We start from the raw sequence: 26,026 nt of genomic DNA, 5'->3' as shown, positions 1-26,026 counted from the left end.
AAGCCATTTATGAGAAGCCAGGTCAGGCTTAGTTTGGTCAATTTTAACAGTTTTTGTAAGTAAATGCAGCAAATGTCACAGTTCGGAGGTCTTGTAAACATCATAACGTTCACATTTAAGGTGTTTTGTAAGTTCCTCTCTTGATGTGATTCAATCACATCATAAACAACCTTTATTTATCTCAAACAGGATCTAATTTTTATACCACTGGGTCGGTTTTGCACCGTATCCAGGAAAAAGAGGGAATTTCAACAGTTCCTCTCTTGATGTGACCAATCTCACATCAGATATGATCATTAAAAAGGGAACAGATTAGTTTCATCTTCTGGGTTAGAATTAAACAATTTCTGGCCTCGGTCATGGCCGGAACCATCAAACAGTTTTTTCCCAGTCCTCAGGGGTGGTGAAGTGTGACCCCCCCCCTGGGGATCCTTTGTCGCTGGTGGCCTCTGGATGATCTTCTCCTGGTGCTGGGTCTGTGCAGGCTGCTCCTTTGTTGTCAGGAACGATGATCTCTCTGTCGGGTAGAGCCGCCTTGGTGCGGTGATGAAGATGGAACCATGCTCGATGTCCTTCGACCTTCACGGCGTGTGATGTCTTCTCCGTCACCCGGAATGGACCGCACCACCTTGGATTCCTGCAAACAGCACAAAACTGTACAGAGTCTATTAGTACAGTCCAGTATTCAAAACTAAACACTTGTAGGGAAGCATGCGCGTCGGGCTGTGGAATGTCTCTGGCCAGTAGACGAAAGCCACTCCCTGTGTGCGCTTATCTCCACAGAGATGGGAGAAGCCTCTTTAAGTGTCCTTCCTCTCCTGCTGTGAGCAGATTGTTTCACCATTCACATGTGCTCTCCTTTGTCTTGTAGATAGCTGGTGTTGTTTGCGACCCCACCCAGCTTTTATTACGCCAATTTGATGTGCCTCTGGCGGGGTCATCTCCTACGGAGTTATCACCTATCTCAGAGGGATGGTATACATCATGTGTGTGTGTGTGTGGAGAGAGAAGAGAGATAGAATTGGAGGGAGTGTTTGTGTGAGACGTGTGATGGAACTACAAAACAAGATGGCGGATCACAAGAAACTACACTCCAAATGGCGGTTCTCAGAGAGCAGGAGGTCTTTCCTGGGTCTCGGCCATGTGTTGATAGCAATGGAACAATAGAAGCTAGCCGTAGCATCTGCTTCCTGTGTGTCTCTGCTAAAGGACCATTTCTACAATGAGTTTATGTGAATGCGATTTGTCTTGTAAAACGTCATAAGTCATCAGCTGGTGTTCGGTCGCAGTGTGATGTTGTCTTTGATATGATATGTGTAGGATTGTGAGTTAACCAGTTAGTAAAGCAGATTAGCATGCAGACCCTGTGTCTGTGGCAGAGTTAACGTTGGTTTACACATTGATAACAGCTCCTAATATCATTATCAAAAGAACGAGATCACTGTAACATAATTAACACATATTCATGAAAGTTTCTATGCATAGCATCAAGTTTAACTAATCTCAATTAATCCCCAGTTGTTACCACTGCCTTGAAGCAGTTCGATTGTCGTCCTGCTGGAGGGAAGCTGGTGTCTTCTCCTTCAGTTAGCACCTCCTGCTAACTGTGGCTGCTGGTCCTGCAGGCTGAGGAGAAGAAGATGATGCTGGTGTTTCAGGAGTCCTTCTTTGCAGCGCCTGGTTGTTCCCTTTGTCCAGACTAAGGAACTGGTCGCTCAGGTCTGTGAAGGTTTTCCTTCTCTGAGTCTTTTTGCAAGCGAGGCTCCCAGGACCCCCTGTGGCACGTGTGCATCCAGAGGTGTCAAAAGCCTGCGAGCTTCAAACAATCAATGACTGGCTAAATGCATGGGGGAGAGTCTTGAGCAGAAAAGGGGGGGAGGAAGGTCTTGGAGAATGTCCCCCCCTTCCCCACTCTAGGTGTGAAAGGCCATCACATTCCTGAGTCATTGTTCATGTCATGACTGCGTCTCATGACAAATGGAGATTGTCTCTTCCCAGAAATTAACAATCTTTCTGTGATCCTGTGAAATCCCAACACCCCCTGTGTCCTCAGAAGCAGAGTCGACGTGTGATTCTGAGGGCACACACGTTCAGTCCACAGATAAGAAAGTTCATTCATCAGTTCATTCATGTGGTAACATCTGGACATCTGGTAAGCAACTGGGCATTGTCGGTACAATCTATCTCTGCTATGCAATAGTAGTATAAAACAATCCTTCAGGTTATGGAACACAATTCAGATAAACCACAATAACACTGGCATGATGTTAAATAACTAACTTGTTTCCCGCTAGATGTTAGTGAGACACAGGGTTGTTAGTTAAAATGGGTTAAGGTGAGAAAGAGAAGGGGGGTCACCTTGATGAGAGCTGCATGTAAATGCATGTATATGACTATGTGTAAGTCATACTGAGTCCTAACTAGTGTTTCAACGTAGCTATGTGTCTGACAAAGTTGTGCACAAAATATAATTCAAGTGTACTTGTTAAGTGGACAGTGATGTTTTGAGTCCAATCAGAGGTTAATAGCAGGGTGTCTTGCTATTACTGTTTAGGGATGGAATTTCTGCTGCTGCTTACAACTCAAGTCTGCCTGAATGCAGGAAACAAAGTGGCTACATTGGATTAGCATTTGTGTTAATGTCGGTGCAGGGGTGGGCTATGAGCAAGCCCTGGTTGTGGGAGACAGAGAGGCGGTCAGAGGCGTTTTCCCTGTCTCTAACAGTGTTAATTCTAGTTTCCAGCTAAATTCTTCACATGCTGCTAGAATGTCCCTCAAATCCATTTCAAATTCTTCACTTTTTCCTACATTCTCATACAAAATATCCCATCTTTCCACAATTCCAACACTCATCTCTCTCATTTGCTGGCCTAACTTCTCTACCTGCCTTGTTCCTGTCACAACTTCTTCCTTGTCATCTGCCTCTTCATTTTCTTTCCATAATGGCCATCAAAATAACATACTTTTCCTTCAAAACACACTTCCTCTTTTCCTTCAAAATAAATCACCTTTCTATTTCTTTTCCTTCTACTTAAACCACTGTTTACATATGAACGGGGGTGTGGGCTTAACTACTCCCCCCTTTTTTCTCCATCTTCCTCTGATCCTGTCTCTGTCCCTGCAGTGTGATGTTGTCTCACTTATTGCCACCAAGCCATGAACTGTCTCTGTCTCTGTTTCTGTTCTTCCCCCACTCAGCCAAACGAGCACATGTTTCAACATGCAGTTTCCCATTTTTCATACTTCTTTTATTGTTATAAATGCCGCTATTACAGATTCAAATATGAGAAATGTCTCGGATGGTCGGCGGCGGAGTGAACAGAGAGGGATGGAGCGGTTTTCCAAAAAATAGAGCTCTTTTTTATTTTTCTGATTTTCATCTTTTTCTTAAAACGGTGCAAATATTTACAGTGTCTAAAGAACAAAATGTAGAACGGAACACAGCAACACCAAAACTAGGGAAAAAAATGCAGAAATAAACTGGTTTTAAGTTTGCCAGGCTAAATCAGCCAGATCCTGCACAAACGGCTGCACAGCCCAACTGCTCAATTCCCCTCATCAAGACGGTCTAACCACGACTCTCTTCTGGAGCCTTCTACTGGCTTTTTATACCTGCAGCTCCTCCCACAGATGAGCCCAGTTATCCGAATAAATCAATTAACTAAATAACAATCATTCTAACTGAAAAATAACAACTGCAACAAATAAACACAAAATGCATAAACACCCAAAATTATTTTTTGCAAATAAAATCCCTTCTGCACATAAAATAAAGTTTCCCCCAAACCAGTAAAACACCCCCGCTACAATGGTATGCGCCGCCCAGAGCGCGTGAATCCATCCTATAACTGCACCGTGGCACAGTCTAGAGATGGGCAAATGAAGCCTTGTGAACCTTTTGAGGCTTCTTCCTGATTGTACCGAAAAAAGATTCAAAGCTCCAAAGCCTCAAACAAAGGCCAAACCAGTGACATCTAGTGGTCTACTACAATTGTAGCAGCAATGAACCTCCAAATGATTCACGCATCGATTCCAGTTCCAACACAAATGCAACAAAGTCCCTACTAAGCAGTGTCTAAGTCTGGGTCCTTCGAATCCGCACTGACAGGGAGTGACAATCTTTCTCCCCGAGAAGAGAGAAAAGGATACACAGTGAGTTATAAACCTACAAACCTTGAGAATGGATTAACACAGGAGTTTATTACAAAAGACAGAAATGGTACCGGCCTTTACAAGAATATTCTTGGGTTCTTGAGCAATTCTCCACGAGTGGTTCCTGCGCTCGAACCATTTCCGCAGAGAGAGTGCAGAGTCAGAAGGAGAGAGAGCATCTTCAGCAAATGCTGCGTGTTACATAGTCTGGCCGTCAGTCTTTGCCTTCCTATGCCTGTTTGATGGGGGGGGTTTACGGGGGGCTTCTGTCTTGCAGATAAAAGGGAAGTTGCTGAGGCACATCCCCCAGTGAGCTTCACACAATCACAGATTAGCATTCAAACCCCCATCGCATGTCACCAGCCTTTCACAAACAAAGAACTGTACTCAACCCCCGTCTCATGTCACCGGGCTTCCACAATCCCCCGAGGCCTATCTTTAGATATTAATGACCAGTCAGGCCAGGCTGGGCTTGATCAATTTCAACAGTTTTTGTCTTCATTCGAAGAATCATTGTTCTCACATGAAAGTGTTACTGTATATTGTCAATTGACTAATAAAATGTTAAATGTGTCACCTATAATTACTTAAAAGTGGGACTGGGTTTGTGTGATGCTTCAAATGCAACAATGTATATTGGTGAATATATGGGATTGTGCTTGTGCTACAAGGGAATTATTATGTGTGCATAAGGGAAATGTGCTTGGGGACTTTTTTTTTTGTGCACTTTTTTTTTTTTTTTTTACAAGTTTTTATTCAAAAACAAAATCTTTTCGATTGTGCTCGGCTTTAAGCGGCTTCTTCTTTGGCTGACGATCTCGCCAGCCTTCGAAAAGATTCTCTCACATGGCACTGAGGATGCTGGCGTGGAAAGATATTGCATCGCCACTGTGAAAAGGTGTGGGTATGCAGTTTTTTGGAGCAGCCAATATTTTAATGGGTCATCTGATCTGGGCAGCAATTTGTCCTTCAGATATCTGGATAAGTAAAGAAAAAATATAACATCAGTATCATTTCAGCAAGAGATGAATACAAAACAAAATATAAAAAGTAAAGTAAAAAATGTTTACCTCTGGACCTCTGCAATTGCACTGGCGGTGCAATTTGATGGCTGCTGTGCCTCCATGTGGCCGTCCAGCAGGTCCCAGAGGCTGTTGCTTTGACTGGACGGACCCTCTGCAGGTGGCAGTGGCAGAGCTGGTTCAGGCATCACATTAGCACATTCCCTGGTGAGCCTTTCCACCGCTGCCTGACAGTTTGATGTGCTACAAAACCCCATCACTTTAAATCTAGGGTCAAGTAATGTTGCAAGCGTTAGTGAAGAAACTTTTTCCAGCATGGCACATTTCTCTAGCAGGTTTGTGTTTATGTTCTGGATGAGGTTACTGGCGGTGTGGTGTGTTACTGAAGCACACTGTCTGGAAATTTGGTGCTTCAGCATTTTTACAATTGGGATCACTTTTGATCCAGAGACCCTCTTCTCAAGGGACATTTCTTCTGTGGCCTGGTGGAAGGAAGAGACGACTGTGATGCATTGATTTATGCTTTCATAATCCTCCACGGAAAATGGCGAGAGTGTGGTGTTGAGGCTGCTGAGTGCTGCAGCCAGAGGCTCCCTCAGCTCATACAGCCGCTGGAGCATTGAGAATGTGCTGTTCCAGCGGGGGTCCACCTCCTGTACAAGTTTGTGCTCTGGTCGGCCGATCTGTCGCTGTATTTCACACAGCTTTTCTTTTGCTGATGTGCTCGATTTGAAATGTCCAACAATTTTACGAGCCCTGGTGCGAATGTCATACAGTTCCGGTGTCTGCGTCAGGGATTTCTTTACCACCAGATTCAACATGTGGGCAAAACAGTTCACATGACGCACATTAATTAAATTGGCAGACGCGATCATGTTCGGTGCTGCGTCTGTGACTAGACACCTCACCTTGTTCCTAATTCCCCACTCTGCCAGTAGAGTAACTTTGGCCTCTGCAATATGTGCTGCAGTGTGGGAGCGTGGGAAGTGCTTGACACCAAGTAGTACAGTTTGGAGCTGGAGCTCTTCAGTTATGAAGTGTCCAGTCACTGCCAAGTAGGCATCCATGTTAATGGATGTCCACATATCTGCAGTTAAACAGATAGTGGATGCCTTCGAAACTTCTGCCACAGCCTGGTTGTGTGTGGACTTGTATTTGGACTCCAACATCTGTTTCAGGGCCTTCCTCCCTGGGATGGTGTATGTTGGATCCAGGAGGTGGACAAAGGCCCTAAAGCCTTCATTCTCCACCACAGACAAAGGCTGTGTATCCTTAACAATGATGTTCAGCAAGGCCTCATCCAGCTGTTGCTTCCTGGACACTGATGAAAGAAAAATATTTAGGTTACATGTGTGCAACTATTACATCTTATTTTGATTCAACAGTAGACTAGGTTGTATTGATCATTTACATACCAGAAGGGTCAGCCGGGTTCGCTTCAGCTGAGGTGCTCGGCTCAGAAGTTGCTGCATGCTCATGCTTGGCACGAAGATGCCGCAACGTAGAGGAGGTGTTGTTTCCATACACCAACTCGCATATGAGGCACTGAACCTAAATGCATTAAAAAAAACATTAAGAAATATTGAAACAGTCAAGATAATATGAAGTTGAAATTATTACAATATCATAACATTCATTCATTTTCTCTATATTATATTCTTAGAAGTGTCACGGGCAGATATTATGCAATACCGTATAAAGTAAATTACATGAGACTATGTTTATTATTATTATTATTATCATTATTATAAGATAATATAAAACACCTACCTTGGTGGGTGACACCAGGTCAAAGTGTTCCCATACACGGGATCGCTTTCTTCCACTCAATTCTCCATCACTAAAGCAGGCAAGTCCTCACTGTCAAAGTTCTCTCAGAACACAATGAAGCAGGGGGGGAATGCTGGGAATCTCGCGTCTCGTTATAACGAGTGAAGTCCCGCCAAAGTTTCGAATCAGTCGTATTACTTCCGGTGGTTCGGTGTGATCGATGACGGTGGAAGCGGTCACGTGATCGCGGAAATTTGATACAAGCCTCGGCGCAGCGTTTCGGAGCGCCGGCTTCGGAGCCTCAGCGTCAATCATCCCATCTCTAGTACAGTCCTTCGGCTTCGCCCCAGAAAGGAGGAAGTGCTGGAGTGAAGCTGGCGAGTCTACGGAAATATCTATGTGCTTGTAAGTTTGTTGAAACATTAAACTGAAAATGGCCGTGTGTAAGTGTGTCTTGTTACCGGTACTATGTTTTAACAGATGAATGAATGTTTAGAGATATGGCACGTGTTGAAATGAGAGTGGTGAAAACAAAAACAAAGAAATGATACAAAATGGCGGTAGGCCTCCCTGCACACTCTGTAACAACTGCTTAGTGAGAAGTTATGGAAAACGGTGAAGTGTGGAATCTTAAACCAGGTCAACCAAGACAGGTAACTGAATGGACATGAAATGTTACTCCCCGCAGTAGGTCAGCTGATGTTTAAATATGCCGGCCGATAGCTGCCTATGCGTCTATGCGCCTGCGTGAGTGACTGGGTGTGTGTGTGTGACTGGGCGTAAGCGTCACGGCTCACTCCGTGACGCATACATATGGTGATTTCAGTCAACATCAGAGATTTGTTCTGTATATAAAGACGGACGATTCTTTGTGAAGACAGCAGCGTCCAGCAGCGTCCAGCAGCGTCCAGCAGCGTCCAGACCAAGAAACGTAAGCATTCAACTGTTTACATTTTACTTTGTTTATATTTATTTTGTCATAACAAATGCTCTTTACATGATTTTAATGCAATTTGACTGCTGCACCTCACCCAACTCAGAATCTTCTTACAAAATACTAAATGTCGTCGTTTAAAAATATCCATCAAGACCTGAAATATGTGAGCTTGTTTCCAGGAGGGTGTCGTGGTCTGATGTTTCACAAAGAATGAATCCTGTGGAAATAGAGATAGTGACATTCAAGCCGTTCATTGACTGAATTAATCCTGCTTTATTAATTCCTTTTTCCACATTGAAACATCCTTTTCTTGGATTCGGTGGGCAGCCACATCCAGGGAGACGATGGATCCTGCTCAGAGACATGAAACTTTAAAAAATGGATCCTTGTCTGCATTATAGTCAAATAGTTTGATATTTTGTCATTTATGTGTTCACAAGTTTCAAGTCTAGGTAAAGCATGTCGTCTCCAATTAGTGTTGGAGCCAGCAGGAAAACTGAAAGTACAACATTTCACGTGAACCTGTGTGTCCCTGCTGCTCACTGCTGACTGGTTTCACCTTTACAGATTTTTGCAGAAACTTTTCTCCAAATTATGAACAAAAGTCAAAACGAACTATCCACATATTTTTTGTAAGTTTTGCTGCAGGACTAGTTTTACACCGAAAATCCAACCGAAGTAAAATAAAAAGATTCAAATCAAACAGGCGGCAGGATAGTGATCCTTCCACCTCTCCTCTTAAAGAGACAGGCACACAGAATAACCAGGACACAGTTCCTACAATCCACACAGTGTTGTAACTTTGATTCTTTTTAATGGTGTGTAAACACACATCTTGTACAATCTGATGTCCACTCATGAATATTTCCACTTGTTTTGATGCAGGAATCCAAAATGCCGATCACTCAGATTGACGTTTCCCTGAACAAAACTGAGGAGACTCAACTCATTGCAGACGGGTTCACAAAGGTTGAAGGCCCTCTGAACCAACTACCATCAGGAGACAAGGTGTACCTCTGGTACAAAGAAGAAACTGGTGTTGAGGCCATCACCAGGATTCAGTTTTCATACACCACCGAGATGCAACGTACCGGCAGGTCCACAAGAACCTCAGCGCTGGAGGATCCCCGACCTACGTGTGGTTCCTCAAGGGTTCCACTGGTGCTGACGTGGCCATCAAAAGCCTTCACGTCCCCAACGGTGTGCAAGACGAAGCCAAGCAGATCCAACAGGGCCGGGAGAGGCTGACCTGTGATCTGAACCAGGCCGTCGGAGGACACTGGGCCTACCTGTGGGTGGAGAGAGAGACCCCGGTGTACATCATGGGGATCAAGGCCACCTCCTCCTGGTCAGAATATCGTCAACTCCTTCGGGCAGGTTACAACAGAATGGATGACTACACCAACAAGTTTGTGGCGGAGGACCGGGTCTACATCTGGTACCTCACTGACAGTCAGAGTGCCATCGGGGACCTGAAGTTCTCCGCCAACCCCCGACAAGGGTTACATCAAGGTCGACGTGGATCTTAGCATGGGGACCGGAAGAGAGCAGCTGTTCCTGTGAACAACTCCATCAAAGGCATCGGGATGCTCACCGACAAAGCTGCCAGTGCCTACGAGAAGGCCGGCGCCGTCGTCAAAAAGATGTACAAGACCAAGAGCTCCTCGGGGAGCTACACCTTCCACATGTGTTTGTACCGCTGAGCGCTGCGGTGGTGACCGAGCTGAGCCTGCTCTCCGAGAATCATGCAACCAGTTCTAAATATCACTTTAACCACTTCATTCAATCAGGGTTCTCTTCTTGAGTGCAAAAATGTTTGACCTACAATTTAAATCTCGCCACGAATCAAAATGTTGCTCACATGATGAAATGACTCTTCATCACTTTCTGCTTCAATAAAATTCTCTTTTGCATTTTAAATATGACTTAGTCTCATTATTTATTCATTTTGGCGAAACATTGAAAGACATCATAGTGGTGGGACTCTATACGATACACAATGAAATACTAGAACACACTGTGAAATACTGCAACACACACTAAAATACCACAACGCACTGTGAAATACTGCAACACACACTAAAATACCACAACGCACTGTGAAATACTGCAACACACACTAAAATACCACAACGCACTGTGAAATACTGCAACACACAGTAAAATACCACAACGCACTGTGAAATACCACGACACACACTAAAATACCACAACGCACTGTGAAATACCACGACACACACTAAAATACCACAACGCACTGTGAAATACCACGACACACACTAAAATACCACAACGCACTGTAAAAATGGTTGAGTTTTGTTAAATATGTTATTAGAGCGCTCTTATTCTCTGTCTAAAAGAGGTTCTTATTTTGAAGACGCATACAGGAAGTTGTTTTATGGTGTTCCTCATGTGCTCATGGTCACGGCTGCTGTTCTCCCGTGCTACCAAGTTGTCCGACTAATAAATATGCTAAGCAAGAGGCTGAAGATACCAACGTGAGAGCATCGTTTATTTTGCTTTGAGTCATCTCCTCGACCTGCGCGCCTTAACAGGTTATGGGCCCAGGCACCCAGACAGCGGTCACACAGGCAAGGTAGAGCCGACGGACCGACAAGGCTGCTATGGAAGGTGCGCAAGGGCGGATTTGAGCCGAAGAAATAGCGAGACACGGAGAAAGGTAAAAGCAAACGTGACGTATTTACGCGGAGCTTACCATGGACATTTTGAAAATAAAGGACAGATCATTGTTGACGAAGAATTAAACGCGACGTATTACGCGAGCAAAGTTCAAGTCAAGAAAAAGTGCGAGGGAAGACAAAATGGCGACTCGTGGAGCCCTGTCCCCGCAGATGTTCTTCGATGGATCGGAAGACAAGTACGACCTGTGGGAAGCGAGGTTTTTGGGACATTTACACACCTTAAAGTTGAAAGAGACTATTTTGAATGAGCCAGTTGGTGAGGCGCAGACAGCAGCAGATGGGACCAAGAATCCAGATTGCTACGCAGAGCTAATAAGGCTAATAGATGATAAAAGTTTGTCGCTTATCAGACATGAGGCTGAATACGACGGCAGAAAAGCATTGAAAATACTGAGGGAGCATTACTCAGGGAAAAGCAAGCCACGGATCATCAATCTGTACACGTCCTTGACCAGGCTACGGAAGACGGACAACGAGTCAACTACGGACTACATCATCCGAGCAGAGAACCTGATCACAGCTCTACGTGATGCCGGTGAGACTCTTAGTGACAGTTTGATCATAGCCATGATTCTTGGTGGTTTACCAGACGCTTACAAACCACTTGCCGTTCATATAACGCAAAATGAGGACACTGTGACATTTGCTGACTTCAAACGAAGATTACGAATATATGAAGAATCAGAGAAAATGAGCACAACGGAGACCACAGATAATGTGATGAAAACTGATGTAAGGCAGGGAAGAAATTCCCATAAGAAATATACCAGCAACCTAGGAAAAGGTGAAGATGTAAATATGACATGCTTCAAATGTGGAATTAAAGGACATAGAGCAAGGAAATGTACCAGAAAAGTGTGGTGCAGCTTTTGCAAAAGCAACACACACCAAGAAACTTTGTGTAGAAAGAAAGATAAACAGGACAATGCAAGAAAGGTCACAGATGAAGAAGCGAGCGACTACTTCTTCAAGGCTGCACAAACCAAAGGTGATGGTTCAATCCCCAAAGTCAAGATGAAAGGCATTATGGTGGACGCAGGAGCGACATCCCATATTGTGAACGATGTAAAAACATTTCAAAGCTTTGATGACACATTCCGACCAGAGACTCATTCAGTGGAGCTTGCTGATGGGACGCGCTGCAGTGGAATTGCTCAAGGCAGAGGAACAGCGATGATACATCTCCTAGACAGCGATGGACGACAGCACAGAGCACAGCTGCAGGATGCTCTGTACATGCCTTCGTATCCCCACAACATCTTTTCAGTGTCAAGAGCAACGAATGGAGGTGCAACAGTGATCTTCAAGAGAGAAGACAGTCACATGGTAACCAAAGATGGTAACAGATTTAGCATTCATGAGAGTGAAAAGCTGTACTACTTACCTACTGTTGATAATACTGACCAGTGTAAAGTGTGTCATGATGTACAAACCTGGCATGAGATACTTGGGCACTGTAATTTTGAGGATGTAATCAAACTCCAAAGCGTGGTCAAAGGTATGGACATTAAGGGAAATGCAGTGAAGCCAGATCAGATGTGTGAAATCTGTACAAAAGGCAAGTTTTCTCAAACAAGAAGTAGAGAGCCAGACATTAAAGCAGAGAAACCCTTAGAGCTTATCCATACTGACTTAGCAGGCCCAATGAAAACAACAAGTATTGAGGGGTACAAGTACACACAGTCTTTTACCGATGATTACTCTGGTGCAATACTAGTGTATTTCCTAAAGTCAAAAAGTGATGCAGTTCTAGCTACAGAAAGGTTTTTAGCTGATGTAGCTCCCTACGGTGAAGTCAAGTGTATGCGTTCAGATAATGGCACTGAGTTCACATGTCGAGATTTCCAAGTGTTGTTAACTAAGAACAAAATCCGACATGAGACATCTGCACCTTACTCGCCACACCAAAATGGCACAGCAGAGCGAGGTTGGCGAACGTTATTTGACATGGCTAGATGTTTGCTGTTAAAAAGCAAGTTACCAAACACACTGTGGAACTATGCAATTCAGACAGCTGCCCATGTGAGAAACAGATGTTACAATAGACGTACGAAGAAAACAGCGTACGAATTACTGACAGGAAAACTACCAAATCTATCCCAAATGCAAAAGTTTGGATCAACGTGTTTTTGCTACAAACATGAGAAGGGCAAGCTAGATGCCAGATGCGAACAAGGCATTTTCGTAGGTTACGATAAAAACAGCCCAGCCTATCTGGTATATTACCCTGAAACAGAAAAGGTCCAAAAGCATAGGTTGGTGAAATTTACAACCAAAACAAGCCGAGAGAAGGAAACACAAACAGTTAAGTCACATGCAGAATTTGACAATGGACTCTGTGACACAAAAGACAAAGAAGAAGAAGCAACACAACCTGAGAACAGTTCTGAAGTTATAGATGAACATGTAGAGACTGAGCAAGTAGAAGCTAATGCTGAGAGTGTGATCAGGAGAAATCCAACCAGAACAAAACAGAAACCAGTCTATCTACAAGATTTTGAGACAGATGATGTGATGGACAAATTACAAACTTGTGTTGATTTCTGTTATCGAGCAGTGTGTGACACACCAAAGACATTTCAGGAAGCAGTGACATCATCCAAGTCAAGAGAGTGGAAAAGCGCCATGGACGAGGAGATGCATTCACTGAAGGAAAACGAGACTTTTCAACTGACTCAGTTACCACCAGGTAAACAATCACTGGGAGGGAGATGGGTCTATGCACTCAAAATGGACACAGATGGATCCAATAAGTACAAAGCAAGATTTGTTGCTAAAGGTTACAACCAGAAAGCAGGAACAGACTATGAAGAGACATTCTCACCTACAGCTGACATGACAAGTGTCAGAGTTGTCATGCAGAAAGCAGCACAGGAAGACTTGATCTTGCATCAGATGGATGTCAAGACAGCGTACCTACACGCACCCATTGACTGTGAAATTTACATAGATCAGCCACAAGGTTACGAGAGAAGATCGAAAACTGGTGAAAAACTGGTATGTAGACTCAACAAATCGTTGTACGGACTCAAGCAGTCAGGCAGAAACTGGAATGCTGTGTTACACTCATACCTATGTGAAAATGATTTTGTGCAAAATGCTGCAGATCATTGTGTGTACACCAGGGAAAAACATGGTGAAAAGATAATCCTCATAGTATGGGTAGATGATCTCATTCTAGCTGCTAATGGTGAAAAGGCAATGCTTGATGTAAAAAGAATGTTGACTCAGAGGTTCAAAATGAAAGACTTGGGAGTACTGAAATATTTCTTAGGAATAGATTTTGAACAAACTAACGGACAAGTCAAAATGTCACAAGAGAGATATGTGAAAAAGATCTTAGAAAGGTTTGAAATGCAAAACTGTAAACCGAGAGAGACTCCTTGTGAACCAAAACTTGATTACACAGAAAATGCAGGAAAGTTGGAACAACCCAGACGGTACAGAGAGGCAGTGGGGAGTTTAATATACTTATCCACTTGCACCAGACCTGACATAACTTATGTTGTCAGTAAACTTTCTCAACACTTTAGTGAACCAACTGTTGAACACTGGAATACAGTAAAACATGTATTCAGGTATCTAACAGGTTCAACTGAACAAGGACTACACTTCAAAAAGAATACTGAAGAGAAACTTGGTCTAAAAGTTTACTGTGATGCAAGTTGGGCATCAAATGAGACAGACAGACGTAGCACATCAGGATATTGTGCCAGTCTATGTGAAGGGAGTTCACTTATCTCATGGAAAACAAGAAAACAACCGACAGTAGCCCTCTCTACATGTGAAGCAGAGTACATCTCTTTAGCTTCAGCTATACAAGAGTGTCTTTACATAGAGCAGCTACTAAAAGACTTAGACAAATACAAATATGCTAAAACAAAAGTGTACGAAGACAACCAAGGTACAATAGCATTAACAAAGAATCCTGTTAACAGACAAAGATGTAAGCACATTGACGTGAAATATCATTTCATCAGAGGTGTTGTAACCACAGGGAAGGTTATTCTGGAATATTGTCCTACTGATAAAATGATTGCTGATGTTTTGACAAAGCCAGCCACGAAACAAAAGTTAAAAGGTTTTGCAAAGAAAATGTTTGGCATGTAAAAATGTAAATGTTTATGTACTGCCATTGACCGTATGTGTTTTACCCAGTGAGCTAACAGCGAGTGGGGGTGTTAAATATGTTATTAGAGCGCTCTTATTCTCTGTCTAAAAGAGGTTCTTATTTTGAAGACGCATACAGGAAGTTGTTTTATGGTGTTCCTCATGTGCTCATGGTCACGGCTGCTGTTCTCCCGTGCTACCAAGTTGTCCGACTAATAAATATGCTAAGCAAGAGGCTGAAGATACCAACGTGAGAGCATCGTTTATTTTGCTTTGAGTCATCTCCTCGACCTGCGCGCCTTAACAAGTTTCCTCTGACAGGCGGCAAAGATCCTGACGTGTGAGAATGTTATGGACTTTCTGTTGTTTGCAGGGTGTAGTGACGTAGTTCAAGGGTACAAAAAATAAAAAAATCCTTTCAGGAGCCATAATCTGCCACAAACAGTACAAAACCAGGCGGAACTAATCTCTAGTCAATACTACTGGCCGGCGTCGCCATGGCAAGCAGGCGCTGATTGAAAAGGCGGCAGCCCTAAGGTAGGGTAAACGAGTCTTTACCCTACCTTTCTCTCGTCATATTGTAACATGTGAGGGATATGGGTGGATTTATGTATTAACTATACACATAATTGTGAATCTATACATGTCTGGAATAAAATCATCATCGTCATCATCATCGTGGAACCCTGCACACACAGCCTGTAGGCCACAGCCGACCCAACAGAAGGTACCTTGACCTTGCAAAACAATAATTAAAAAAAACAACCAACAACTATAAAACAAAATATGAATGTTATTGACTGTGATAGAATTGGGATGCCAGTCTCAAATGAAAATAAACAAGGAGATGCAGAGAATAAAACATTTTTATTTCTTATTAAACTTTTCTTTCAACCACCGATTAGGAAATGACAGGAAACTACAAAGACAAATAAGATTTTAGTATACACAGCAAAAACCATAATTTTTCAGATCAAGAGTTAAAAAACAATATCAAAGTTGGGTACAAAGTTGGGTTTGGTTTTGCTGTTTTGTGGAGCTCATGCCATTTAATTGGCCCCTAGGGATAAAAAAAGACAAAAAAAAAAAGTGTTTTATTATTTCAACCATTAGACTCTGTGAGGAAACATTAGTTTTGAAGTGTCAGACTTACAAGTGATTGGCCCAATAGAGACGGGAGTCGCCGAAGCAGAGCTGGAAACAGAGCGACTTGTTCTCCTTCTGCTACAATACTACAAGGTACAGATGGAGGACGGGAGGAGGAGAAAGAGACAACGATTAGTTAAGATGAGAATAAGGGACATCCCAAAAAAAAAAAAAGCTTACTTGTCTGTCTATCTAGCAATACTAATATTTTTTTGTGCTGATGAAGTGAAAGTTGTGACTCACGGTGGAGCAGTTGTACTTCCCCCTGTCACAGAGGGTGAGGTTGCAGTGAAGAAACACGGTTCTGTGTTGCCCGTTTGGTAGGAAAAACAGAGCAGAGAAACGAGCCCGTGTTGATCTGCCGTTCTCGATCACCTGCACCTGCCGGGGGTCAACGGAACACCTTGCGGGGAAAGACGGAGGAGATCACTGGTGATGTTACTGGTTTACCACAAGGCTTCTGCTGAGGCTGAGGAGGTGCACGTACTTGTTCTGGATCAAAGGGTATTTCACAGGAGTATGAGGGCTTCGAGAGTGACTCGCGAAGCAGTCCTCCAGGACAACCACAAAGCGTGGACCTCTGCCCTGCACAGAGACCCCCACATACAGTGGGCTGCCAACTGAGATGTTGACGGGGCCCGGTGGGTACGTTTCACTGAACGAAGGGTTACGGTACAGAGACATGGCAGGTGTGAATTGGCTGCCCACGCCTGAAATACCACCTTCCTCCCTGTCAAAGAAAAAAAAACAAAAAATTGTTTTAAAAAACGTGAAAACAAGTCATCACATCCTGAAAGTCATCCAATTCTGGATGTTTTCTAGTTTGAAGGCGAATGTTATTCAAACCACAAACCCAATGCAAAGTAAACTTGGGGTTCTATCTTAATAATAATAACAATGCCAAAAACAACAGTAATGATAATTCTGAAGTATTGTTTTTATTATACTAAAGAAAAGTAAATCAAATCAACGATCTTCACAGTTGCCAATGTTTGCCCCACAAACAGCAAATGATGTCACTGAATGGTTACTTACACAAGGAAAGGGCTGATATACGCATCAAGGGTGCTGTCTGCCTCCAGAGGATACGTGCAGGAGATGGGAACTCTGCTTGGAGCGCTGAAAGATGAGTTTTGTGCTGAATAGATGAATATGTTGTTGACATATGTGACGTGTGTGCGGTTGGTCTGAAAGACAGATGATTAAGTTGTCAGTGGTTGGAAGAACGGGGGAAAGATAGAGCAGCTCTGGCACATGTGGAAGTAATTAGACAATGATAAATAAGTCAAATGAACTTGAGCATACAGTCTTAAATCTGATAATCCATACTGGATTATTACAACCTGGGAATATAAAAATGACTATGGATTAAGCATCCAGGCATCTGTAAACAGCACTGATGATGACATCGCTCATGATAAGATTTCTAACGAAGAAGATGTAGCAGGACATACAAGTACTTTTGTCAAAGAAAGAATTAATACCCTCATTAGGTTTCCACAGGCTCCTGGTTGAGTGTCGACTTCATACCAAATCCAGCCATTGCTCTGTCTGACCATGGTGCAGTTGCGATCAGCAAAGTGGCCAGACATTGGGTCGAACCCGTAATCGACCAGGCTACTTGCCTGCACCCGTACCTGCATTTTGCTCTGCTGACAATAAAGAGCAAAAGCATGCTGTGGTGGGTGCAGCGCTGGAGGGAAAGAAAACAAGGAAAGAAAGAAAAGAAAATGAGATCAAATCATTTATGATGGGGATTTTTGGAAATTAAAAATACCATTAGTGTTAGAACATGTTAAAGCATGGACATGCCCTCACCTTCACATACAACACTGGCGTCTTCAACATGAGCACAGTCGTGGACCCCAAAGCCTGGATGCCTGCAGTCTGATATGGAGGGTTCATTTCCATCACAAAAGACGTCGTCCAACCAGATGGGCCCTCTGCCGGGTCCAAAGGCTGCATTAGATAAAGCCGATCGGGCCCTTCCACAGTCCAGCTGCCTGCACACCACGTTGGCATTGTCCAGGTCCCAGTGATCATCACACACTGTCCCCCACTGTCCAGCATGGAAGATCTCCACTCTGCCTGAGCAGCGGCTCCCAGAGTTGGCCAGCCTCACTGGTGAACTGGCTACAAGGGAAAGAAAGGAAATTATAGGTGAGTAGGTGGGCAAAAACACAAACTGCAGTATGTCGAGCAGCGCAAATCTGTACTCACCTTCACAGACGACTCCGGCATCCTCATGGTGGCCACAGTTGTGAGAACCAATCCCTTGGTGGCGGCATTGGGACAGCCTCGTTTCACTTCCTCTGCACATGACGTCGTCCATCCAGATGGGCCCTCTGCCTTGTCCAAAGCGTGCATTTGTTGGTGCCGAGAGAACTCTGCCACAGCCCAGCTGCCTGCACACCACCTCAGCATCGAGCACGTCCCAGTGATCATCACACACCGTCCCCCACTGTCCAAAGTGGAAGATCTCCACTCTGCCTGAGCAGGAGCCGTTTCCTCCATTGACCAGGCGGACTTCTCCCTCCACCGCCGTGTCGTTACCAGGTGGTGTGGTGATGTTGTGAGACGGAGTTGGTAATGGAGGTCTGGCTGTGATGTTCACAGATGGACTGGTTGGCCAGGCTGTGATGTTCACAGATGGACTGGTTGGCCAGGCTGTGCTGTTGCTGTCTGACAGACCTGGAAGAAAATATTCTGAGAACTTAGAAGACAACAACAGCCTGTGCAGAAGTAAACATTTCTCTGCACCACGAGTTCATTTTATCATTTAATGTGAGCAAATCAAAAGGATTTCATGAATGATTAGTGTCATGATCCTGCTCTCACTCGCCCCTCCCTTCCTGAGAGTTTTCACTCCTCCCCCCTGTGCTCTCCTGCTTCCTCCTCCTGGTCGCAGCTGTTTGTTTTTGTCATTAGTGTGTGTATTTAGTTCCCCTCTCTTGTAGGTCTGGTTGCCAGTTCGTCTGCATTCTCACACCATTCGTACCCGCCATTTTTTCCTCGTGTTGCCTTTGTGTTTTTTGAACTTCTGCCTGCCCGACTTTGCCTCCTGGATTTCCTCCTCTATCGCCTGTACTGGTTTTGACCTTGGACTGCCTGACTTTGGTTCTGCTGTGGTTTTTATAATAAACACTTTTGAACTGAGCTTCTTGTCTGCCGTGCAATTGAGTTCACGAACCCTGACAATTACCTTCACATATAACGCTGGAATCTTCAAAATGAGCACAGTTGTGGACCCCAAACCCTAGATGACTGCAGTCTGATATGGAGGGTTCATTTCCATCACAAAAGACGTTGTCCAACCAGATGGGCCCTCTGCCGGGTCCAAAGGCTGCATTAGATAAAGCCGATCGGGCCCTTCCACAGTCCAGCTGCCTGCACACCACGTTGGCATTGTCCAGGTCCCAGTGATCATCACACACTGTCCCCCACTGTCCACCATGGAAGATCTCCACTCTGCCTGAGCAGGAGCTGTTTCCTCCATTGACCAGGCGGACTTCTCCCTCCACCGCCGTGTCATTACCAGGTGGTGTGGTGATGTGAGACGGTGTTGTTCTGTTAGGTGGTTCTGTGGTTGTGGTGAAATACTCGGGGCCCAACGGCTCTGTCAAAAAAAAGTGAATATATTTTAATGCACAAATTTAACTTGTGTGAATGCGTGTGAAGATATTTCTTTACTATCATTACCTGAACAGTATGCAAGTTGACATACCGTTGGCGCCACCAGTTTGTAGACATAGTACCGTCCATAGCAGCGTTTAACATGGATTTGGTGATTTGCGAAGTGGCAGCAACCGTCGGTCCAGTGATTGCACACAGTGCGATTTACAATTACTCCCGATTCTGTGGGATGAGGTTCAACTAACCACAACGGAGCATGTGTCCCGCACCTATGCATCTCTGGACACCTCTCCGGGATACGAGCATTGACTTGCTCCAGGAACATACGATACCAGCCTTGCCAGCGGCGATCTCGATCACAACGGACTCCATTCCCACTTAAATTTGTTGAACGCCATTCGTCGTTCAGTACAGTGTAGACGTGACAGGGGTCAACACACTGAGAAGTGCCATTAATCAAGATGCAGTCCATGCCTCTCGGACAAACTCTCCCGCTGCAGACAGCCTGGAAAGACTTTGATGAAACATCTGATCTGAATGCTGACACGGACTCCAGGCATTCAAAGGAGCCTGGTGTGTTTTTGCAAATCTGATTTGAGTTGCAGGGAGGATCTGGGAGGGAGCACTCGTCGACGTCCACACACCCCTTTTCTGGCGACCAGCGGTATCCCGGGTTGCAGCAGGACGAGTCACTGCACAGTTTGACGTCATAGCAGGTCAGACCATCACCCACAAAGCCATCTTTGCACGAACAAGTGTAAGGTCCGAGGTCCGAGAATGTGTCTCCACGTTCTTTTCGATCCACGCAGAAGGCCTCATCGTGACATGAGTCACAGCTTGTGGTTAGGATTCCTGTTGAACGGCAAATGGACAGTTTCACATTTGCTGTAATTAAAATCACGAAACTCAAAATGAGCTCTACATATTAGTACATATTGTGTTGTGTATTTGTATATATGCCAGGTCACATTTCCTAAAAAAAAAAAAGATTAAATGAGTTCATGCCACATTTTAATGGTTATTTGATATCTCACATTTTCAACTGTAAACAGTATATTGTAGACCTGAAATATTCACAACATGTGGTATGCAGATTTACCGGTAGAACACGAATCATCCAGATGCCCGAGGCACACATGACCAGGTTTAATAAGTATTTCAGAGTCCAAAGAAACAATGAGAAACAGCTTTTAGTTCCTACACTATTCACCTGAGGAACAAATTACCTGAATACACTCACTTATTTTTAACCAGGCCTTAAAAACGCTATTATCTGCTCGGAGCTTTCCAACAAACAATAGATTTTACTTATTCTATTATATTTAAAATGATCAATTGTTCCCCCCCCATCACTTAATTTTAATATACTTCCTTCATTTCCTTGTAAAGCACCGTGAATTTCTATGTATCTGAATGGTGCTATACACTGAAGGGAAATTTGCTTCTATTTTCCTCCCACAGTCCAAAAAACCCCCAAAAAACCTACATTTGAGATTAATTGACATTTTGTGAATTTGAGTCAGTGTGAACTGGTCCTGTGATGAACTACTGGCCTGCACATGTTGCGCTCTGAATTTGATAGAATAGTTTAGAAGATGGTGAAGGATGAGTATAAAGTCATATTTACATCTCTACGGCGACATGTGAAAGAAAGGACGGCGTATTAATCATATGAAACATATATAACCATTAGCGTTTAAAAAAAAAAAGCAGTGAAAGTCAAAAAAAAAAATCTAATTTCAATAACTATTCATCTAATCTTAGTTGACAGAAAAGCAAGTGGTTTTACCTGAGGTGCTTCCTGTGAAAATATGCAGAAGTACGAGCAAGAGCAGGGCCCCTGGTTCCCCCATCGTTCAGCAGCAACGCAGTGACCGGGTGCGAAACAGGTGCAGTGTGACTGCGGAGCAGAGCCGTGGGACTTTATAGGCCTGTTTAATCTGTCTAACCTGTCTAACGAGACAAGTGGGGTCAATTTAAATTGAACTGGCACACGAACAAAAAAGTGTGGGGCAATGTAGATCCTGGTTCTTCAGTTAATCTAAGGTCACTTATTGAAACTTCAAGGACGTCTCACATGTTTGCGCAGCCAACATACACACCTTTGCGGCTGCAGGGTTTTTCTCTGCCACTCCGGAAAAAAAAATAGATTTTAATAAATCATCTTGTGTGCTGTTATAACTTCATGTCCTAGTCCCTCACACTAGGACTGGAGATTTCTGTACATTCAGTGTTTGCATTGCTTGATAACTGTTTTACATAAACAAGAGTCATATTTAAGTTTGAGCTATCGTGCCTGAATTAAACAGTACTATTTCTCCAAGTTGGATAAAGCAACGTTTGCGTTGGGTGGGTGAGCGTTGTTGCATGTTCTCATTGGACCTATTAGTCTTTATTATGTCATCAATTGTAATTATTTATCGCGCTCTCAAACCTTTTCAGCAATCAAAACAGCCTCTCAAACGTAGAGATGCAGCTATGTTTGAATATACATTGAGGAAATAAATATGAATATCACAAGGCTGGTACTCCTTATCTTTTAGTGGAGTCATGCATTCATGGCCTATTTTCCTTTTTTCTTTTCTAAAATAAAACTTAGTGCTTTCATCCTCTACAAGACTTTAGTGTCGGTATGGGGGGGGGGGGGGGGGGGGGGGGGTGAGTAATTAAAAACCAAAGCCAACTTCCAGTAACTTATAACCAGGAACATATCATGTGCAGTGTACACTGTAGACTGTACATGTCTTTATCTTCTGAGTGATCACGTCCTTGAGTCTGGAGAAACTAAAGAAATGAAACATAACCCACTCTATACATACACACTTTTTTTTTTTAGTGAGTAATTCTGTAGCTTTTTTAGTTCTCGGGACACATTTATGACAAAAAAGAAAAAGAAAAACACCATACATCAGACTAGCAAACTTTACTTTTAACACTGAGTTTTCAACCTCCAGAGAAAATTATTTCTGACGTCTGTTTCTGGTATTTCACTGACATCTTATATAAAGAATGACACTCTGCATTCATCCATGCGTCTTCGTTCAGTACGGAGAGTCCAGATATCTTTGTCCCCCTTAACTTCCTCCAGCTCCTCTGGGTCAAAACCCCAAAGCTGCTTCAGGACCAAACCAGAGATTTAGTCTCTCCGGCGGGTTCTGGGTCGAACTTTGGGCCTCAACAAATGGCCTTGATAAACCTCAAATAGGATTTGAACTGAGGGCGACTTGATCAGATAACCAAACGGCATTCCATTGAAACATTGTGTGTTCTGACTCATCTCAAAACAAAAACAACTGTTCATGAGAAATGAAACTGAACTGGATGACAAGTCAGGATTATGAATGGATTAAGAACTGGTCAAACACTTCACCGTGTCACACCTTGGACATCTGGAATTTGGAACACACACACACACACACACACACACACACACACACACACACACACACACACACACACACACACACACACACACACACACGCACACACACACACACACACACACATTGTAAATGTTTTAAATCATATATACATACTCTATATGGAATGGCAATTAAAAACACTGAATAATGTTTTTAAGTTAAAAAAAACTTTAATTTCAGTTGAGCTAAATAGTAGCAGGTTTAGAAGTTTTCTCTGTCAGTTTCTGTTCTTCAAAAACATTGAGATTTGGTCACATTCAGCCCAACGACAAGCCAAAGACATGACACTGGTATGTTGTGCAGAGTTTGCATGTTCTCCCTGTGCGTGGAGTTTATTTCTCTCCAGGTTCGTTAATGTCCTCGGTGCCTACAAACCGGCCGTGGGTTGGTCTCTCTGCGCTGGTCATGCTTAACCCACTTTAAAGTCCCATGTACCCACCCAATCTGTCCATGTTGTATCGGACCTTTCATCTCAAGTCAGCGGGGGGTGACTCCAGCTCCAAGCAGTCTGCACAAAGGCTTTATAAAAAACAGATGGATTGATATCCTTTCTATTACAAAATGGAAAATGTCCACAATAGAGGGCTGTTGCAAGAATGGTCGGTGGCGGAGTGAACAGAGAGAGATGAAGCGGTTTTCCAAAAAAAAGAGCTTTTTTATTTTTCTGATTTTCATCTTTTTCTTAAAACGGTGCAAATATTTACAGTGTCCTAAAGAACAAAATGTAGAACGGAACACAGCAACACCAAAACTAGGAAAAAAATGCAGAAATAAACTGGTTTTAAGTTTGCCAGGCTAAATCAGCCAGATCCTGCACAAACGGCTGCACAGCCCAACTGCTCAATTCCCCTCATCAAGACGGTCTAACCACGACTCTTCTGGAGCCTTCTACTGGCTTTTTATACCTGCAGCTCCTCCCACAGATGAGCCCAGTTATCCGAATAAATCAATTAACTAAATAACAATCATTCTAACTGAAAAATAACAACTGCAACAAATAAACACAAAATGCATAAACACCCCAAATTATTTTTAGCAAATAAAATCCCTTCTGCACATAAAATAAAGTTTCCCCCAAACCAGTAAAACACCCCCGCTACAATGGTATGCGCCGCCCAGAGCGCGTGAATCCATCCTATAACTGCACCGTGGTACAGTCTAGAGATGGCAAATGAAGCCTTGTGAACCTTTTGAGGCTTCTTCCTGATTGTACCGAAAAAAGATTCAAAGCTCCAAAGCCTCAAACAAAGGCCAAACCAGTGACATCTAGTGGTCTACTACAATTGTAGCAGCAATGAACCTCCAAATGATTCACGCATCGATTCCAGTTCCAACACAAATGCAACAAAGTCCCTACTAAGCAGTGTCTAAGTCTGGGTCCTTCGAATCCGCACTGACAGGGAGTGACAATCTTTCTCCCCGAGAAGAGAGAAAAGGATACACAGTGAGTTATAAACCTACAAACCTTGAGAATGGATTAACACAGGAGTTTATTACAAAAGACAGAAATGGTACCGGCCTTTACAAGAATATTCTTGGGTTCTTGAGCAATTCTCCACGAGTGGTTCCTGCGCTCGAACCATTTCCGCAGAGAGAGTGCAGAGTCAGAAGGAGAGAGAGCATCTTCAGCAAATGCTGCGTGTTACATAGTCTGGCCGTCAGTCTCCGCCTTCCTATGCCTGTTTGATGGGGGGGGTTTACGGGGGGCTTCTGTCTTGCAGATTAAAGGGAAGTTGCTGAGGCACATCCCCCAGTGAGCTTCACACAATCACAGATTAGCATTCAAACCCCCATCGCATGTCACCGGCCTTTCACAAACAAAGAACTGTACTCAACCCCCGTCTCATGTCACCGGGCTTCCACAATCCCCCGAGGCCTATCTTTAGATATTAATGACCAGTCAGGCCAGGCTGGGCTTGATCAATTTCAGCAGTTTTTGTCTTCATTCGAAGAATCATTGTTCTCACATGAAAGTGTTACTGTATATTGTCAATTGACTAATAAAATGTTAAATGTGTCACCTATAATTACTTAAAAGTGGGACTGGGTTTGTGTGATGTTTCAAATGCAACAATGTATATTGGTGAATATATGGGATTGTGCTGTGCTACAAGGGAATTATTATGTGTGCATAAGGGTGCTTGGGGACTTTTTTTTGTGCACTTTTTTTTTTTTTTTTTTTTACAAGTTTTTATTCAAAAACAAAATCTTTTCGATTGTGCTCGGCTTTAAGCGGCTTCTTCTTTGGCTGACGATCTCGCCAGCCTTCGAAAAGATTCTCTCACATGGCACTGAGGATGCTGGCGTGGAAAGATATTGCATCGCCACTGTGAAAAGGTGTGGGTATGCAGTTTTTTGGAGCAGCCAATATTTTATTGGGTTCTCTGATCTGGGCAGCAGTTTGTCCTTCAGATATCTGGATAAGCAAAGAAAAAATATAACATCAGTATAATTTCAGCAAGAGATGAATACAAAACAAAATATAAAAAGTAAAGTAAAAAATGTTTACCTCTGGACCTCTGCAATTGCACTGGCGGTGCAATTTGATGGCTGCTGTGCCTCCATGTGGCCGTCCAGCAGGTCCCAGAGGCTGTTGCTTTGATTGGACGGACCCTCTGCAGGTGGCAGTGGCAGAGCTGGTTCAGGCATCACATTAGCACATTCCCTGGTGAGCCTTTCCACCGCTGCCTGAGAGTTTGATGTGCTACACAATCCCACCACTTTAAATCTAGGGTCAAGTAATGTTGCAAGTGTCCTGCTCCTGCAACCTTCCAAAGGTTAATGGAGAAAGCCGTTGGGGACATGAACCTGATACAAGTTCTCGTGTACCTTGATGATCTCATTGTTTTTGGTAGGACCCTAGAAGAGCATGAAGAGCGCCTACTGAAAGTTCTAGATAGGCTAGAGGAATGTGGCCTTAAAGTCTCCATTGACAAGTGCCAGTTTTGCCAGCCCCAGGTGAAGTTTTTAGGGCACATTGTCTCTGCCTCTGGAGTTGCCACCGATCCGGAGAAGGTGAGGGCTGTGACCCATTGGAAGAAACCAACCGATTTGAAGTCCCTGAGATCCTTTTTAGGATTTTGTGGGTACTATCGGCGGTTTATTGAGAGCTATTCCTCCATCGTCCGCCCA

The 26,026-nt window shown here is 43.6% G+C and overlaps 1 protein-coding gene across 1 annotated transcript in view; it reads right to left on the bottom strand.

Annotated features, from left to right (window-relative positions):
• LOC308145072 (scavenger receptor cysteine-rich domain-containing protein DMBT1-like) overlaps positions 1–26,026 on the bottom strand; it is a gene marked incomplete at both ends in the record, with an annotated part of 128,229 nt that overhangs the window by 75,454 nt on the left and 26,749 nt on the right. The window contains one exon of the mRNA XM_080516405.1: positions 18,060–18,368. Coding sequence (XP_080372531.1) covers positions 18,060–18,368 — 309 coding nt within the window. The remainder of the gene's footprint in view (positions 1–18,059; positions 18,369–26,026) is intronic.

This window comes from Blennius ocellaris, assembly GCF_963422515.1.
Source record: "Blennius ocellaris genome assembly, chromosome: 3".
Lineage (NCBI taxonomy): Eukaryota > Metazoa > Chordata > Actinopteri > Blenniiformes > Blenniidae > Blennius > Blennius ocellaris.
Note: the sequence above shows the minus strand (reverse complement) of the source record. Positions and strands in the feature narration are given on the sequence as shown.